The 17,921-nt window shown below is 44.6% G+C and overlaps 1 protein-coding gene across 2 annotated transcripts in view; it reads left to right on the top strand.

Moving 5' to 3' along the window:
• CLCN3 (chloride voltage-gated channel 3) overlaps nt 1–17,921 on the top strand; it is a 116,413-nt gene that overhangs the window by 23,967 nt on the left and 74,525 nt on the right. For both annotated transcript variants that reach the window (XM_075860255.1, XM_075860257.1), the window contains exon 2: nt 10,432–10,604. In XM_075860255.1, the coding sequence (XP_075716370.1) occupies nt 10,445–10,604 (160 nt within the window). In that variant the 5' untranslated portion in view covers nt 10,432–10,444. The remainder of the gene's footprint in view (nt 1–10,431; nt 10,605–17,921) is intronic.

Genomic DNA, 17,921 nt, shown 5'->3' with positions numbered 1-17,921 from the left:
TAGCGAGACGAAAACGGCTCCCTGGTGACTGCACGTGCGCAAGTCCCCAATGTACTGTGTCTGCATCTGCAGAATAGTATATCGGACAGAGACTAGGAATGTGACGATACCAGAATTTGGACTTCGATACCGATACTTTAGTATTGCAATGCTCAATACCAAAACGTTACTTTTACCAACAATAATAATAAAAATAAAGTTCTTCCGTTTTCTGATGTGAGGTGAGGTGAGGTGCGTGGTGTGGTGAATTTTGAACCTCCACGTGCCTCACATTAATAGTAAGTAACCCCATCATGTTCCTCAGTCATAATGGACAACATTGGGTTAATGTGAGATACATGATGGGGTTAATTACTATTAATGTGAGGCACATGGAGGTTCAAAATTCATAACTCGTGCCTCACATTAAGTGAAAGAAAGCAGTTTTTTTATTTTATAACAGCGTAAACATGAATGACGCTATAAATGTGTTATTACGGTCGCGACTATACCGAATGTGTATATTTTATGTATCGAGACTTATTGTAGTGTGTGCGTGTTTTTTTTTTTTTTTTTTTTTAATTTAACATTATTTATTTTTTTTCCTCATTTTTAAACTTTAATGTACTGGCATATAGCTATATGCCAGTACATTAGCCTGTGTACTGATAGTACACGGGCAGTTGTTAGGATATACCTAAGTATGCCCTAACAGGAAATACGGTAAGACAGTCCTGGGGTCCTTCAATGGACTCTAAGCTGTCTGCCCATATATAGTATGACCCTCGATCTCGTCACAGGAATTCCCTGTGATGCGACCCAAAGGGCATCTCCCCTTCTCATTTTCCCCTGAATGCTGCGGTCCGCTTTGATCGCAGCATTAAGGAGAATTGCGGCAGAGATGAGAGGTTTCTCTGATCTCCGCCGTTAGAGCTGGGCTGCGGCTGTGTAATAAAGCCGTTGCCCCGCTCCTGACGACAATAAGTGCGCACGCGGTGAGATAATGAGCGGCGGCGCACGCACTGAAGACAGAGAATGGGGGTGTTTAGCAGTGCGCCCGCCATGTTCATCATGCTGACCATGCGTGCACTTCTCAGGAGCGGGGCAATGGCTGTATCATACAGCCGCAGCCCCGCTCTCATACATTCATGTATTACTATACTAAGCTGTGCGGCCGCACAGCTTAGTATCGAAATGCATTAAATAACGGTATCGAACCGTTTGAGGGTGCACGGCATCGAAACAGTATCGAAGTTTCGATGCATCATACATCCCTAACGGAGACCTCACTATGTCCTAACTTATCTCCGATAAATCACCAATACTCTCAATAGAATGGAGCAACAGGAAAAAGTGCAAATACGCATAAAAGTAAACTGCACCCCCCATATATACTAATAATACAAATTGATCATTAAGTAATAGGTTCCATACTAGGGGTGTCTTTCATATCCATTAATACCTTATTTACAACACATTATTAGAGGTACCATCACACTATATAAACAGGAGTAGCTATACTAAAATTTTACAGTTCCTACAAAAATCACACTCTATTGTCGCATTCCCACCTCTGAGATTCCGTCCGACCAATCTAGGACACAAGGCTAATCAAGCCATAGATTTATAGCTATATAAGCATAAATAAAAGTGGGGTTGTGTCATTATCTGGCTAAAGAACCTTCAAGCAGATTTTATATACATAGATGCCATGACAGCCGGGTCTATTCAGAACTTATTGTTCAATATAGCTTATCCCAATCGATCAAGGACGTCTCAATCCCCAATTCTGTAGAGAGACTCGTCCCAGAAAGCAATGACGTAAGCTATTTATTGTACAGCCAGACCAAAAAGACCCATAAATAATGGGAGTAGTTGAACAGCGTATGTTTCCAGTTTTAAGGGTATGTTCACACTGCTTATTTTCGGCCGTTTTTTGGGCCGAAAAATGACCGAAAAATCTGAAGCAGAATGCCTTTAAACATTTGCCCATTGATTTCAATGGGAAAAACGGCGTTCTGTTCCGACGGGCCGTTTTTTTACGCGGCTGTTTTGAAAAACGGCCGCGTAAAAAAAAAACGCCCGCAAAAAAGTGCAGGTCACTTCTTGGGACGTTTTTGGAGCCATTTTTTATAGACTATTGAAAACCGCTCCAAAAACGACCGTAAAAAACACTGCGAAAATCACGAGTGTCTTAAAAAACCTCTGAAAATCAGGAGCTGTTTTCCCTTGCAAACATCTCCGTATTTTCAGATGTTTTTGACTCCGCGTGTGAACATACCCTAACACCATCGGCTAAGGTTTTTTATTTCCCTACAATGTGCCCAGACAGACACAACCCCACGCAGACAAAAAATAATAAATATTTCAAGTATTCGATCATTGTATCCAAGGTGGAGCAGGCAGATCACTCCAAGAGATGGATCACCGTGTCATACTCGTTTCAGGTCTCAGAATCCTTTGTACATTGTATGACGTACGCACTGTTGCCCCTAGGAGGCTTGACACTATGAAATAAAAAAGTTACTCCTCCTACAGGATATACCCTGCCCACAGACACTGAGCTTTTAAGTGTTCGCTTAGTGTCGTAGTTAGCAGACACTTCTGTTGATAGCAGAATCTTTACCAATAATTTTTATTTTATGGTTTTCACCATGAAGAACTAGGGTCACAGGGTCTCCAAGTGTTTTGGCGGGCGCACAGTGTCAAATGCTCATGCGCTGTTGTCAAACCTACACTACCGTTCAAAAGTTTGGGGTCACCCAGACAATTTTGTGTTTTCCATGAAAACTCACTTATATTTATCAAATGAGTTGCAAAATGACTAGAAAATATAGTCAAGACATTGACAAGGTTAGAAATAATGATTTTTATTTGAAATAATAATTTTCTCCTTCAAACTTTGCTTTCGTCAAAGAATGCTCCATTTGCAGCAATTACAGCATTGCAGACCTTTGGCATTCCAGCTGTTAATTTGCTGAGGTAATCGGGAGAAATTTCACCCCATGCTTCCAGAAGGCCCTCCCACAAGTTGGATTGGCTTGATGGGCACTTCTTGCGTACCATACGGTCAAGCTGCTCCCACAACAGCTCTATGGGGTTGAGATCTGGTGGCTGCGCAGGCCACTCCATTACAGATAGAATACCAGCTGCCTGCTTCTTCCCTAAATAGTTCTTGCATAATTTGGAGGTGTGCTTTGGGTCATTGTCCTGTTGTAGGATGATATTGGCTCCAATCAAGCGCTGTCCACAGGGTATGGCATGGCGTTGCAAAATGGAGTGATAGCCTTCCTTATTCAAAATCCCTTTTACCTTGTACAAATCTCCCACTTTACCAGCACCAAAGCAACCCCAGACCATCACATTACCTCCACCATGCTTGACAGATGGCGTCAGGCACTCTTCCAGCATCTTTTCAGTTGTTCTGCGTCTCACAAATGTTCTTCTGTGTGATCCAAACACCTCAAACTTTGATTCGTCTGTCCATAACACTTTTTTTCCAATCTTTCTCTGTCCAATGTCTGTGTGCTTTTGCCCATATTAATCTTTTCCTTTTATTAGCCAGTCTCAGATATGGCTTTTTCTTTGCCACTCTGCCCTGAAGGCCAGCATCCCGGAGTCGCCTCTTCACTGTAGACGTTGACACTGGCGTTTTGCGGGTATTATTTAATAAAGCTGCCAGTTGAGGACCTGTGAGGAGTCTATTTCTCAAACTAGAGACTCTAATGTACTTGTCTTGTTGTGCAGCGGGGCCTCCCACTTCTCTTTCTACTCTGGTTAGAGCCTGTTTGTGCTGTCCTCTGAAGGGAGTAGTACACACCGTTGTAGGAAATCTTCAGTTTCTTGGCAATTTCTCGCATGGAATAGCCTTCATTTCTAAGAAGAATAGACTGTCGAGTTTGGGACCGGACCTTCACTGTCGTATGCACCAATAGCGCTTTTGCGATTATTATTTTTTTTTTTTTCTTCCCCCTACTCTCATGGGAAATCATGTCTCTCCTGATTGGTCGGTCTCCTCACATGACAGCCAACTGCCAATCGCAGAGCTCCGTGGACGGGGCTACAGTGTTCCCTTTCTGCGATCCTCCATTTGGTCCGACGCTGCTGGGGACAAAGGACCTCCTGAACAGAGCTACTGCTTCTTGCCTAAGGAGGGCTTATGACATCTTGAAAGCTGGCAGGATCAGCCTTTGCTTTTCTTATACAGGTGCCTTAGCCTACAAGCGCGGAGTCAGTTTCCGAAGGAGCGTATCTCACTGTGCTGGTTTTCAGTCAGTTACACTTCTCTAGCAGTGCTGGGTGAAGTAGCCATTACTCCCTAAATAGGAGTATTCCATGCTACGCAGTTTGAGTGACCACCTCCCTTTTCACTACTTCAGTGTGAAGTCATGTAACACGCTCTACTGCCGTGCCTAACCCTAAAGGGGAACCCTCACGCCAGACTACGTTTGCCATTTATTATGCCTGCTCAAAGTGCAATACTAAATTTCCTTTAGTCAGTCTACTTCTTTATGTGATGCATGCTGACCTTTTCCTCTGCCACCCCCAGTGTTACTCATCCCTGGTGTGATGGGTGTGTATCCAGAATGGGCTAACTCCTTTTAACCAGATGGTTGATAACCTTGCGAGCATTACTCAGTCCATCTTAGGTGGCATGTCTGCCTGTTCGCCGGACTCTTGTTCTGCACGTCCTCATATGCCTCCCCATCCATGCCTTCCCCTCGTGGTCGACCCCGCAAGCGAACTAGAGTTTCTCGATTGTCTTCATTTTCTCTTCTGTTTCACCTCCTCCATGTGGACAAGGCGTTTCTGGCCCTGAGGTGAGGTTTGGTGCCCCTCTCCTCCTGGAGAATTTTGTCTGACGGTAAATTATCTGATTCGGATTCATCTGGTAGGGGTTCTACCCCTCTTCCGCAACTTCCACTGACTCTGTTTCTTTCCTTCAGCCCTATCGTTCTCAGGCTGTTTTTCCAGCACACTCGGAACTAGAAAATATTGCCTTTAAGGAATAGAAGCACCTGGACATAACGTTTTCCCACACTAGCCGCCTGGATGTTTTCACTTCCGCATGGGTGAGGATTCTGTCGGTAGATCCTCCAGTTTCTCGCCTAGCCAAGGTACTACTTGCCGATGGTGGATTCCACTTCCTTCAAGGTTCCACTGGATCACCGCATGGGCTCCTTTGCTAAAACGACCTTTAAGGCCTCGGGCTATGCCCTTTGCCAGATTTTTGCATCAGTCTGGGTTAGCAGAGCTGTCACTGAATGGGCTCACAAACTCTGTCATGGCCTTCTCTCGAGTTCTCCTCAAGAAAAATTAGTCAATCTATCTCACCTGATCTCCAATTCGTCCAAGTATATCTGCGAAGCTGGTCTTGACGCGTCCTCTTTCACTATTCGCTGCACTACTTGGCTCAAGGCTTGGACTACTGATTCAGCCTCCAAGCGTTCCCTGACTTCTCTACCATTTTCATTTTCAAGGTCTCGTCTCTTTGGCCTAGAGATTATCTCGGAAGCCACGGGCGGTAAGAGCACCCATCGGCCTCAGAATAGACCTAAGTGCACTGCCCCGGCCAAAAAGGCAGGTCTCCGTTTTCCCTCGCGGCTTTTCTAACATCACTTCCTCCATGTCACAGGCTCTCCAAGATCAGAAGGCTAAACCTTCTTTTCAAGACCGGCCCCTCCTGGTGCCCTCTACCTCCATCTGCTAAGGTTTGAACTAGCAAGGCCACTCGGTTGGGAGGCAGGCTCCTGCACTTCAAGGATGTCTGGCTCTCACATTTTGAATGCCTGGGTTCAGGAGGTGGTATCTTCGGGATACAAAATCGAATCTGCCAGCCGCCCTCCAGAGCGTTTCTTTCAGTCCGCTGTTCCAAAGTGCCCATCCAGGGCGGCACACTTTTATTTTTTATTTTTTTCAAGCAATCTACTCTCTCTGCTTTAGAGGGTCAACATTCTGGTACCCTTGAACCAAAGGTTCTGAGGTTTTTATTCCAATCTTTTTGTCATCACCAAAAGACTGTTCGGTTCAGCCCATACTGGATCTAAAGCGCTTCAACGTGCCTGTTCGGGTCCGCCATTTTTGAATGGAATCTCTCCGCAGTGTCTTAGCTTCCATGGAGCAGGGGTTGTTTATTACTTCTGTGGACATCAAGGACTCCTATCTGCACTTCCCACCAGCACTTCCTGCATTTTGCGCTACAGTCTCATCATTATCATTTTGTGGCCCTTCCTTCCTTTTGGCCTGGCCATGGCCCTGTGAGTGTTCACAAAAGTTCCCTCTGTCGTTAGGACAACATCCTAATCAAATCTCCCAACAGATCACGCTGGACACTGAGTGGGTTCGGTTAGATTATCAACCGGTCCAAGTCTTGCCTATCTCCTTCACAGCAGATTGTTTCTTTGTGGGTCGTTTGACACTCTGTCGGCGAAGTGTCCCTTCCTCGAACATTGTCCTTGTTCTTCAGCACGGGATTCATTCCCTACAGACGCGTCCTCTGCAGCGGGCGAACCTCTCCTGGTGGGACAGATCCTTGCAATCGCTGGATCTGAAATTCCTCCTGCCCCTCTTGGTCCGTTGCTCGGTTCGGTGGCGGCTCACGTTTCCAACCGTTACCCGGGGGTGGTCCTTCCTCCCGCTGAACTGACTGATCCTCTCCACAAATACCAGCCTCAAGGGATAGGGGGCACCTTTCTGAATGTCACAGCTTAGAGGCTGTGGTCTACACAGGAGTCTTCCTTTCCCATCAACATTCTGGACTTGAGGGCCATCTTTCTGTCTCTCTCCTTCCTTGGACTCCATCTCTGTCCAGTGAGGGTTCAGATGGACAATGCCACGGCTGTGGTTTATCTGAATTGCCAGGGTGGCACTCGCAGCGCCGCAGTGATGGCTGAGACTTCCAGGGTTTTAGATCATGGTTTAGCTCTCAGCTCCCTGAATGTGCAGGTATCTACCCTTTCCATTTTGTTTGGTCACCGGTTGACATCTACATCTGACGCTAGTGTTTTTTTTTTTTTTTTTTTGTTGCAGGGGGTGGCTCATGTGGTCCCACTTTTACGTGGTCCTATTCCCTTGATCTGAATTTGGTCTCAGATGTCTTCTAGAAGACTCTATTCGAACCTTTTGAGAGATCGTTCTTCGCTTTCTGTCCCCGAAGGTGGTTTTTCGGGTCGTGGTGACCTTCATCGGGTGGGTCTCTGAGTTGGGGGCTCTCTTGTCGGTCTTTATTTCTGACTCTTCACAAAGACAAGGTGGTGCTTCACACAGTGCCCTCCTTTTTGCCTAAAGTGATTTCGGCCTTCCACATGAATGAGCATATTGTCTTACCGTCTTTTTGTCCTTCTCCCAGTCATCCGAGAGAGCTTTCCCTCCACAGCCTTGATGTTGATCGCACTCTGAGGATTTACCCTTCTATCACTGCTTCCTTCCGCCGGTCGGATTCCCTCTTCATCCTCCCTGAGGGTACCAGAAAGTGTTTAGTGGCCTCTAAGTCGATCGTTGCTTAGTAGATTCGAACGATCACGAGGCTTATCGCGTACGGGGAAGGGTTCCCCCTTTCCGGGTCATGGCCCACTCTACCAGAGTGGCTGTGGCCATCAGGCCTCTGCCCTTCAGTTGTACAAGGCAGCCACGTGGTCTTTTTTGCAAACTTTTGTAAAATTGTATTAGGTGCATACCGTCTTCTCTGGGTCGCAATGTATTGCCGCCATCTGTGAAATAACTGACCATGTCCTGTGTTCTGTTCCCACGCTTGCTTAGGGACTGCTGTAGGACGTCCCACGGTCTGTGTCCCCTAATGTAATGAACAAGAAAACAGGATTTTTTTCAGTACTCCTCGTAAAATTCTCTTCTTGTCCAGTTCATTGGGGGACACGGCTCACACTCAATTGTTTTCAAGTTTTTTTTTTTGTTTTTTTTTAGAATTTACAGTTGTCAGTTTGTGGGATTCCCCTCTCTTGCCTTGTATCTGCTTCTCCTACTGCTTGCGGACAGACTAAGGCTATGTTCACACGGAGTATTTTGGGGGAGGAATATCTGCCTCAAAGCTCCAAACGGAATTTTGAGGCAGATATTCCTCCCCCAAAATACTCCGTGTGAATAGCAATGATCGCGCCGTTTTTCGCCCGCGGCCATTGAGCGCCGCGGGCAGAAAACACGCTTTCTCCTGCCTCCCATTGAAGTCAATGGGAGGTCGGAGGCGGAAGCGCCCGAAGATAGGGCATGTCGCTTCTTTTCCCCGCGAGGCAGTTTTACTGCTCGCGGGAAAAAGACGCCGACGCCTCCCATTGAAATCAATGGGAGGCGTTCTCGGGCCGTTTCTGCCGAGTTTTGCGACGCGGTTTCCGCGTCAAAAAACTCGGCAAAAGACCCCGTGTGAACATAGCCTAAATAGCTCAGCGTCTCTGGGCAGGCTATATCCTGTAGGAGGAGTCCCTTTTTAATTTTTTATTTCCGTGTCATGCCTCCTAGTGGCAATAGCATATAACCATAGTCTATGTTCCCCAATGAACTGGACAAGAAAATGTTACGGTGAGTACCCAAAACAGTTTTTCCTCTTTCCCTAGCACATTTCCGCATCAGTAGTGGGGTTAAAGGGGTTTTCCTCAGTGAGTAATTTTCATAAACCCCACATGGCTTTTGCGTGTTGCAAGCAAGTGTTGTTCTCATAACTACTTAAAATGGTGGCAACAAATACAATTTGACTAAACCGTAGGGGTATACCCTACTTCTAGGGCTGCAGGGCGACTTTGGCCACAACAGTCGCAACAAAATCCAAACCTGCTGGATTTTGTTGCAACTGTCGTGTCGCGGTCGTGGCCACTTTGAGTTTCATTACCTGTGATGCAGACAAGCGACCCGTGTTGCAACCAAAGCCGCCATGCAGCCCCAGCCTAAGCGTCCAATTAGTACAGGCTCTGTGTGTGCAGAGATATTCTGCTCTAAATCAATACGCAATATGGCTGTGTGCATGAATCCTAACTGGAGAATTGTCCACCTGGCAGTTTTTGATAGTATGTAGGTCCTTTTTTAAATTCCAAAGATATATTTACCAGTGTTGAAGAGTTACTCCAGTCAAAAACGTAAAAGTTCAGATTATGGTCAGTCATGGAGCTCTACAAGCACCCAAAGTTTAATTTACCTGAATGGTGCCATTACGGAGATCCCCCTGTTGTCCTCTACTAGGCAGCAGCTGAAGCCTGTGCTGTCCTGAGTCACTTTATAGACCGTATAGGAAATGAAATATAAAACAGAATGACATCATTGTAACATTATAACGACTCCCCTGCAGAACACTTATAGGACACCAGTGATGATGGGGTTTGGATAATGTTAACAAGATGTATAAATCCCTCATTTATCGGTCAGTCCGGCTCCATGACGCATCGTTTCTAACTGACTGGTTCAGATTTTCCCAGCCTGGGAGGGGCTTAGTTCTGTGACCCCACCCCCTGATATCTATGTAAGGAGAGACCATTAAAATGCAGCTGACTCCATGTCATGGAGATGGCTGCCACTTGATGCTGAAATGTAGAAAATCTGTTGTAAGCACACACAATAGGAAGTGCAAAGACTATACAATGAGAAAGTAAAAAAACATATATATGAACACCGTGTACTGGCTGATTTTTAACCGGTGTGCTCCTTGTGTCTGGCTAACAGCATTTGGATTGGTCTTTTACAAGACTTAAAGGGGTATTCCCAAAATCATCCATTGTCACCTAGCCACAGAATAGGTGATAACTTTCTGATTGCGGGGAACACCGTTTGTGATAAAGGGGGTCCCAAACTCCCAGATCCTCATTACTGCTCGACCGCAGTGAGGAGGACATGAAATGGAGCGGCGGTCGATCATGTGCGCTGCCGGTACTTTCATAGTCTATGGGAATGACAGGAACCGCAGACTACAGAACTCTGCTGTTTCCGTCATTCTCATAGATAGTGAATGGAGCGGCGGGCGCACGCTCGACCCCCACTCAATTCAAGCTCCTCCTCTCGGTTTGGGACCCCATTCTTACAATCGGTGGGGTCCTCAGGAATCAGAAAATGATCACCTACCCCTTTAAATAAAGATGACACTGGGGATTGCAAGAAAATGTGCAATGATCAAGCAGCTGGAGACTGTCAATTTTATAACTGAATTTGTATTGAATTATATGTAGTTATTGCTTTCTGTTATGTATATTCTAGGGATGGCTGCTAACCTCCTTTTGAGAGACTCAATAATGGCTAGCTGCCATTCATAAGTCAACTATGGCTGCGTTACAAATTACCGTACACTTGAGAAATTTCTATTTTTCTAACCCTGCTTCTGATTTATCTTGGTAGCAATTCCAAAAACACCCACTATCGTAACCTTAGAGTGGTTTTCGAGCAAATTAAACTGGCATGTCTATATCCTCTATGGCATTGTCTAAAAGTTATTGCTATAAGCTGTTTTCTGCATCTACACAGGTAAAGCATCTAAATGGAGTCTGAACAGCTGTTTCAGAGAAGTTACTACCGCAACAGTTACAACAGTATTACCAGTGCAAGCAGCGACGAGGAACTCCTTGATGGAGCTGGGGGAATGATGGACTTCCATACCTTGGAAGATGACCATTTACTGGATGGTGATGCCTCTATGGGTGAGTCTTTATTTTTAAAGGAAGAAAAAACCACAATGAGATTGATACGGATGTATGTTTTGTTTACTCAGGAGGCAAATGATCGCTACGAGACCTGAGTATATTATATCTTAACTCCACTTAGTATCGCTTATAAAGCAACTGCAGTGCACATACCAAGTTCACTCATTCTGACCTCATTGCTTTGGTTTTTATAGGATCATGATCCGCTTGTTATAGGCCATGTTTTTACTCCTTTCACTTTGATCTAAATGCGATCAGAATCCGCAACCATACTGCCGGCAGTGCATCTTAATGGTCTGTTTTATGCCTCTTTTACATACTTCCCCGGAAAAAAATAAGTGGAAAAATTACTGCATCACAGATCTTAATCCGCAGCATGTTCAATATTGACGCAGATTCGGTGCTAAAGAGCTGTGGATTGGCTTCATTCAACTTCAATGGAGCTAATACGTCTGCGGATCTGTACGCCAATCCGTTGGAGAAATCCAAGCTTCAGCTGCATTGTGGTTTAGCTTAAAAATCCACAGCGGATAATTCCAGGTCTATGCAGGAGCTCTATATCTGAAAAGAGCTCCGACCACTATAAAGAAATATGAATTTTGGACCTAGAAATTACATGGTTTTCCATGTACATTACTTTTCCAGAAATTTGAAATATGTATCCTCGTACTTGTAATAACCTGTACAATAAAGCTATACAGTACCATCTATTAACGCTAACCGTCAATCCCATAAAAAATAAACACCCTTCCAGAATTGCATTTTTTTTTCTGCATTCCGCCTTTATAAAAAATTTATATAACTTTAAACGCCTCCATCTATGTAGCCAAAAATAAAAATCTACTACTTGTCACGCAAAAAACAAGGTCGCATATAGCGAAAACAAAAAAATGACATTGGTCCTTAAAGATGCTCTGTCACCAGATTATAAGTGCCCTATCGCCTACATAATCTGATCGGCGCTGTAATGTATATAACAGTGTTTTTTATGTCGAAAAACTCATTTTTGAGCAAGTTATGAAGTATTTTAGATTTATGCTAATTAGTTTCTTAATGCCCAACTGGGCGTTTTTAAACTTTTGACCAAGTGGGCGTTGTAAAGAGAAGTGTATGACGCTGACCAATCCGCGTCATACACTTCTCTCCATTCATGTCCATTTGTATTCACCGCACAGCGTGATCTCCCAAGATCACGCTGTGCTCTCACATACATCCACATTAATTTTACTTAAGTGTCTTGAGAGTGAATAGATATTGCATCCAGCCAGAACGCGATGTCTATTCACACTCTCGACACTTCGGTAAAGTTTCTGTGGGACTTACTCAGACAGCACAGCGTGATTAAGAAACTAATAGGCAGAAATCTAAAATTCTTCATAACTTGCTCAAAAATTATATTTTTTCAAAATAAAAAACACTTCTCTACATTACAGCGCCGATCAGATTATGTAGGGGATAGGGCACTTGTAATCTGGTGACAGAGCCTCTTTAAAGTGTCCTTCCAGTTATACTCTCCTGTCCGAAATAACATCGGGAGTTGAGAGACACTCCTGCAAGCTGGGCGGTACTCTTGCCGTGGCAACTGCATGACGCCCAAAGAGTATCGTGCACGGGTCCAATTCTAATGTATCCAGCAATACTCTCCGGGCGTCGTACAGCTGCCACGGCAACAGTACCGCCCATCATGCTGGAGCGTCTCTCCTCATCCGATGCTCGTTCAGGCGGGAGAGTATAACTGGAGAGAAACCTTAATGCCGAAAATTGTCTCAGGCCTTAAAGTGTAACTAAACGTTCGACAAACTTCTGACATGTCATAGTCACATGTCAGACGTTTTAATTGGTGGGGGTCCGAGCACTGAGACCCCCACCAATCACTAAAACGAAGCAGCAGAAGCGCTTGTGTGAGCGCTCAGCCACTTCGTTTATGTTCGGCTTTTTCCGAAAAGCCCATGTATTGGAGTACGGGCTCATAGACTTTTTCTATTGAGTCCATACTCCGATGCATTTATTTCCAGAAAAGGCCAAACAGAAACAAAGCTGCTGAGTGCTCACCCGAGCGCTTCTGACACTTCGTTTTAGTGATTGGTGGGGGTCCGAGCACTGACACCCCCACCAATCAAAACTTCTGACATGTCACTATGACATGTCCAGAAGTTTGTCGAACGTTTAGTTACGCTTTAAAGGGAATGTGTCGCAAATTAAACCTTTTTTTTTTAAGTGTCGTTACTTATTTCTATTATATTTTTTACGTTTTTTGCTGTTTTTTTTTTTTTTTTTTTTTTTCCGTATTGTGGAAAGTATTAAAAATTAAATAATTATTTGACATGTTTTCCAATGTTGGCCACCAGGGGGAGCTCTTCCCAGAATTACAGCAAGGTGAATAAGGCAAAGCAACCTGACTCACAGCTGCTGTAAATGTGGGAGGGAACCTCACCCCCCCTCTCACAAGCCAGGTAAAAGTGTCTTCAAATTGCTAAGCAGTGTCCGTCAGCCATTTTGGGTGTGTTCTAGGACACACCAAAAGGCTAAGTGTATGTTCACACGCTTACTAAATAAAAGGGAAAACCGCTCCTGATTTTCAGCCATTTTTTAATCAAACTCGCGTTTTTTAACGGCCGTATTTGGAGCTTTTTTCTATAAAGTCAATGAAAAACGGCTCCAAAAACGTCCCAAGAAGTGATATGCACTTCATTTTGGTCGGGCGTCTTTTTACGTGCTGTTTTTGGAAAACTACCACGTAAAAAACGCCCTGTCGGAACAGAACGCCGTATTTCCCATTGAAACCAATGGGCAGATGCTTGTAGGCGTTCTGCTTCCGATTTTTCAGCTGAAAACATTGTGTGTGAACATACTCTTAGGGTATGTGCACACGCTAACTGCATTTACGTCTGAAATGACGGAGCTGTTTTCAGAAGAAAACAGCTCTGTCATTTCAGACGTAATTGCTCGTACTCGCGTTTTGCGAGGCGTCAATTACGGCCGTAATTTGGAGCTGTTCTTCATTGAATTCAATGAAAAACGGCTCAAATTACGTCCCAAGAAGTGTCTTGCACTTCTTTGCCAAGGCTGTTATTTTACGCGCCGTCTTTTGACAGCGACGCGTAAAATTACAGGTCGTCGGCACAGTACGTCGGCAAACCCATTCAAATGAATGGGCAGATGTTTGCCGACGTCTTGGAGCCGTCTTTTAAGGCGTAAATCGAGGTGTAACATGGCGCCGCACCTGTCCTCAGGTCGTGTGTGGTATTACAACTCTGTCCTATTCACTTCAATGGAGGTGAACTGCAATACCAGACACGACCTGAGGACAGGTGCGGCGCGGTGTCTCCAGTCCAGACACCCCTTCTGTCCTGAGATGACCCAACGGGGGAGGCGGGTGTCAGAGCCACCCACCGCCATCACTGCAGACAGAACCACAACTACGGCATGAGGGCAGGGCTTGTCCTGAGTGCACTGTCTCTTGTTATGGACAGAGTTATAGTCACATGAACCCCGTCTGATGAACCGGTAACCTAGGTCCGATCACATGACAGAGGGGGGGTCACCAAAAACCCTGTGCACCCCCAGCCCGTCCATCCAGCCCTTTCCTGGTTATATCTGCGTCTGGGAAAGCTGGGTGACCACCATTACCCCTCATACTGGAGTGTTTAGGGATGTGACTAATGAACCTCTCACACTCCAGTGGGAGGGGTAATGGTGGTCACCCAGCTTTCTCAGACCCCTGAACGGTAAATCTCTCTAGTTGTGCTGAGACTGTTTTGGGCTGAGACTGTTTGGGGATGTGACTAATGAACCTCTCAGTCTCAGCACAATTAGAGAGATTTATCATTCAGGGGTCTGGGAAAGCTGGGTGACCACCATTACCCCTCCTACTGGAGTGTGAGAGGTTCATTAGTCACATCCCCAAACACACTCCACTAGGAGGGGTAATGGTGGTCACCCAGCTTTCCCAGACCCCTGAATGATAAATCTCTCTAGTTGTGCTGAGACTGAGAGGTTCATTAGTCACATCCCAAAACAGTCTCAGCCCAAAACAGTCTCGGCACAACTAGAGATTTATCGTTCAGTGCTTTCCCAGAACAGTTTCTTCATGTGTCCTTCACACAAGGGGAGGGGGGGGGGCCCGTCTGTGAGAGAGTGGGACATGCAGAGATGCATATCTTACCTGCAGTGCAGCTGGTCTTCAAGATGGCGCCTGCTCTCTCCCTGCAAACAGCTGCTCTGCTCTGTGTGACTCTGACCTGCGTCTGCGCAGGACAGAGCCATAGTGCAAAGTCAATGGGACTGGTCCCGTTCATTGACTCCTATGGACTGTAGCTGCCGTATTCCATGTCTGTATGTGTCGTTAATCGACACATACAGAGATGAAAAACATGGCAGCCCCCATAGTGAAGTAAAAGTTAGAAAAAAGTAAAACACAAACACACACATAAATAAAAGATTTTATAATAAAACACTAAATGCAAATTGATATCAAAATTATTTTTTTCGTGACACTGTTCCTTCAAAGCCTATGGACGCCTTTTGACATTGAAAAAACTATTTTTACATATGTTAGTGGTTGACTGGAGTTAAAGTTGCACAAAGTATCAGGCCGCAATCTTCATTCCTTTATTTATAGTCAGACCCCCTGATAATGCAGTTTGCAAACTTTTCCTAGTTTCAGACTTTTCGGACCATTCTTTCCCATTTGAAGTTTTAAGGGTGCATCAAGAAAAACAGACCGCACACGGGCGACATCAGTGTGCTGTCAGCTTTTCACAGATCAGTTGCTAAGGCAGTCTTCATATCCGCATTGCTTTCCGTTGACTGTTCTATGGATTCCGTAAAAAAAACGGAACCCTTTCACAACTGTGACAAACGGAAACCGTTAGCAAAGTATCCGTCACCATTGAGATCAATGGTGATGCAAATGGAAGCTATGGTTTCAGTTTGCCTTTACGTTGAGGGGTTCCACCCCACGGAAAGCTCTGACGGAACCCCTCAACATAGAGCCTGTTCAAATCAACATTGCTATAAGAAACGCAGAGGAAAAGAAGAAAAGGGAAACCAGGAATTGCTCGTAGAAGAGACAAATAGATGACACGGACGTAACATAGACCTTTTGTATGAATGAAAAACGGTCTGTTTTTTACTGACGCAAATGGAACACGCTCGTGTGAATAAGGCCTTAGAAAGGCAATTAACAATAAAAAAATAATTTCAGTGCAAAGGTGTCCATAGCTTTTAAGGGGTTTAAGTTACTTTCTGAAACTTGTGTTTGCACTTCCGCTAGGTCCTAATGACAATATTTTCTCTCCAGCCTTCTATCAAGTGTCACCACTGTTATCACAGGGACATAGATGTGGATGGTGACTTTGATCCATACAATGTTCATATCTTAAACTACTTGAATGGTGGCAGTTATGCATATGTATGCACACGTTGATGTCAATGGGGATTGGTCACCGGTCTAGCCACTGTATTTTAGCTTAAAGGGGTTGTCCACTACTGGACAACTGATGACCTATACACCGCATAGATCGTGGGTACATGATCTGTAGGGGTCAGATACCTGGACCCCGCACCGTGAAGCCGCTCCGGCTGCCTCAGAGCACTGGACGTACATGCCGGAAGCAGTTGGCTTCAAGTGAATAGGAGCAGAGCTGCAGCACGGCTGCTATGCTATGTACGGTTCTAACTGCTTCCGGCTCCGTACATTGAAAATAGCCCATAAATCCGGTCCCCAGAGTTTTGGGGGGAATATATGAAAACTTGCGTCTAATACGCCTGTCTTAATGAAAATTCCTTTTACTCCAGTTTCTCTTTAAGGGTGCACGCGTTTCTGGCGTAAACTGTAGTAAATGTTGGGTGGTGTGTAGCCCCAACCACTTTTGAAAAAAGACTAGAGGGTTGTTCACTTTGTTAGGAAAAAAAAAAAGTTTGCGAATATTTGCGCAAAAGAGGCTTGCGCCAAATTTTTCTACTTTTTCCACCAGAAAACTGTTGCAAATCACTTAGTTAAGTCAGGGGTGTAGCTGGGGGGAGCAGACGGGGGATGTGCCCTGGGCGCAACTAGGAGAGAAGGTGGGGGGGTGCCGGGCCATATACAGTTAGATCTAGAATTACTTGGAAAGTGACACAAGTTTTGCCATTTTAGCTGTTTACCAAAACATATAGTTTATATAATCCATATGGGCTTAAAGTGCAGACTCTGCTTTTAATTTGAGGGCATTCACATCCCAATTTGAGGAAGGGTTTAGGAATTACAGACCTTTAATATGTAGATGCCTCTTTTTCAAGGGAACAAAGATAATTGGGCAATTATCTCAAAAGCTATTTAATGGACTGCAGGGGCTATTCCCTCGTTAATCCATCAATTAAGCAGGTAAAAGGTCTGGAGTTGATTCCATGCTTGACATTTGCATTTGGAAGCTGTTGCTGTGAACTCACATTAGGTCAAAGGAGCGCTCAAGACAAGTGAAACAGACCATTGTTGGGCTGAAAAAAATAAATGAAGAAATCAATCAGAGAGAGAGCACAAATGTTGGGAGTGACCAAATGAACAGTTTGGTCCAGACTTGGAAAAAAAAAAAAAAAAAAAAGAGCGTGCTGGTGATCTCGTGAACTCCAAAAGGCCTGGACGTCCACGGAAGACAACAGTGGTGGATGATCGCAGAATCCTTTCCATGGTGAAGAAAAACCCCTTCACAACATCTACCCAAGTGAAGAACACTCTCCTGGAAGTAGGTGTATCTGTATCTAATTAAACCAAAAAAGAATACCTATATATTCAAGGTCATATATCAATGAGTATAGTTGCATATATGGGACCCCATGCATAGAAACACCAAAAAGTTATCCCTACATGCTACAATAAGACCAAATCAAACGTTATCTTAGAAAAATACAAAATGACTTTATTGAAGACAAACAACACAGTTGATCAAGACACTTTAAAAATTAACACCCATAAAAACAATGTACAGGCAGTACAAAGAAAATAGACAGTGTTGAATATAAGGCAGGGCAAACAATGGTGGTACTATGCATACTATATCATAGAATAATAAAATATGTACCATGAGTATAAATGTACTTATACCAATCACCACAGCAAATGCCTAGAGTATGACCACAAAGAATGTATGGTAACAATCATGGAAAAATCACTGAGACCTCCAAATACGCATACCAAGAACCCACCATGAGCCATTCCATTGCCACAACACTGTCAAAGCACCCCAACGCGCGTTTCGCACCTGGCTTCGTCAGGGGGTGCTGGAAGAGTGTGACCAGAGGATTTAAATAGCGGGTACACTGCTGAAAAGTGTG

This window comes from Rhinoderma darwinii, chromosome 1 (genome assembly GCF_050947455.1).
Source record: "Rhinoderma darwinii isolate aRhiDar2 chromosome 1, aRhiDar2.hap1, whole genome shotgun sequence".
NCBI classification, from domain to species: domain Eukaryota; kingdom Metazoa; phylum Chordata; class Amphibia; order Anura; family Rhinodermatidae; genus Rhinoderma; species Rhinoderma darwinii.
This window is presented reverse-complemented; position numbering and strand designations above follow the sequence as displayed.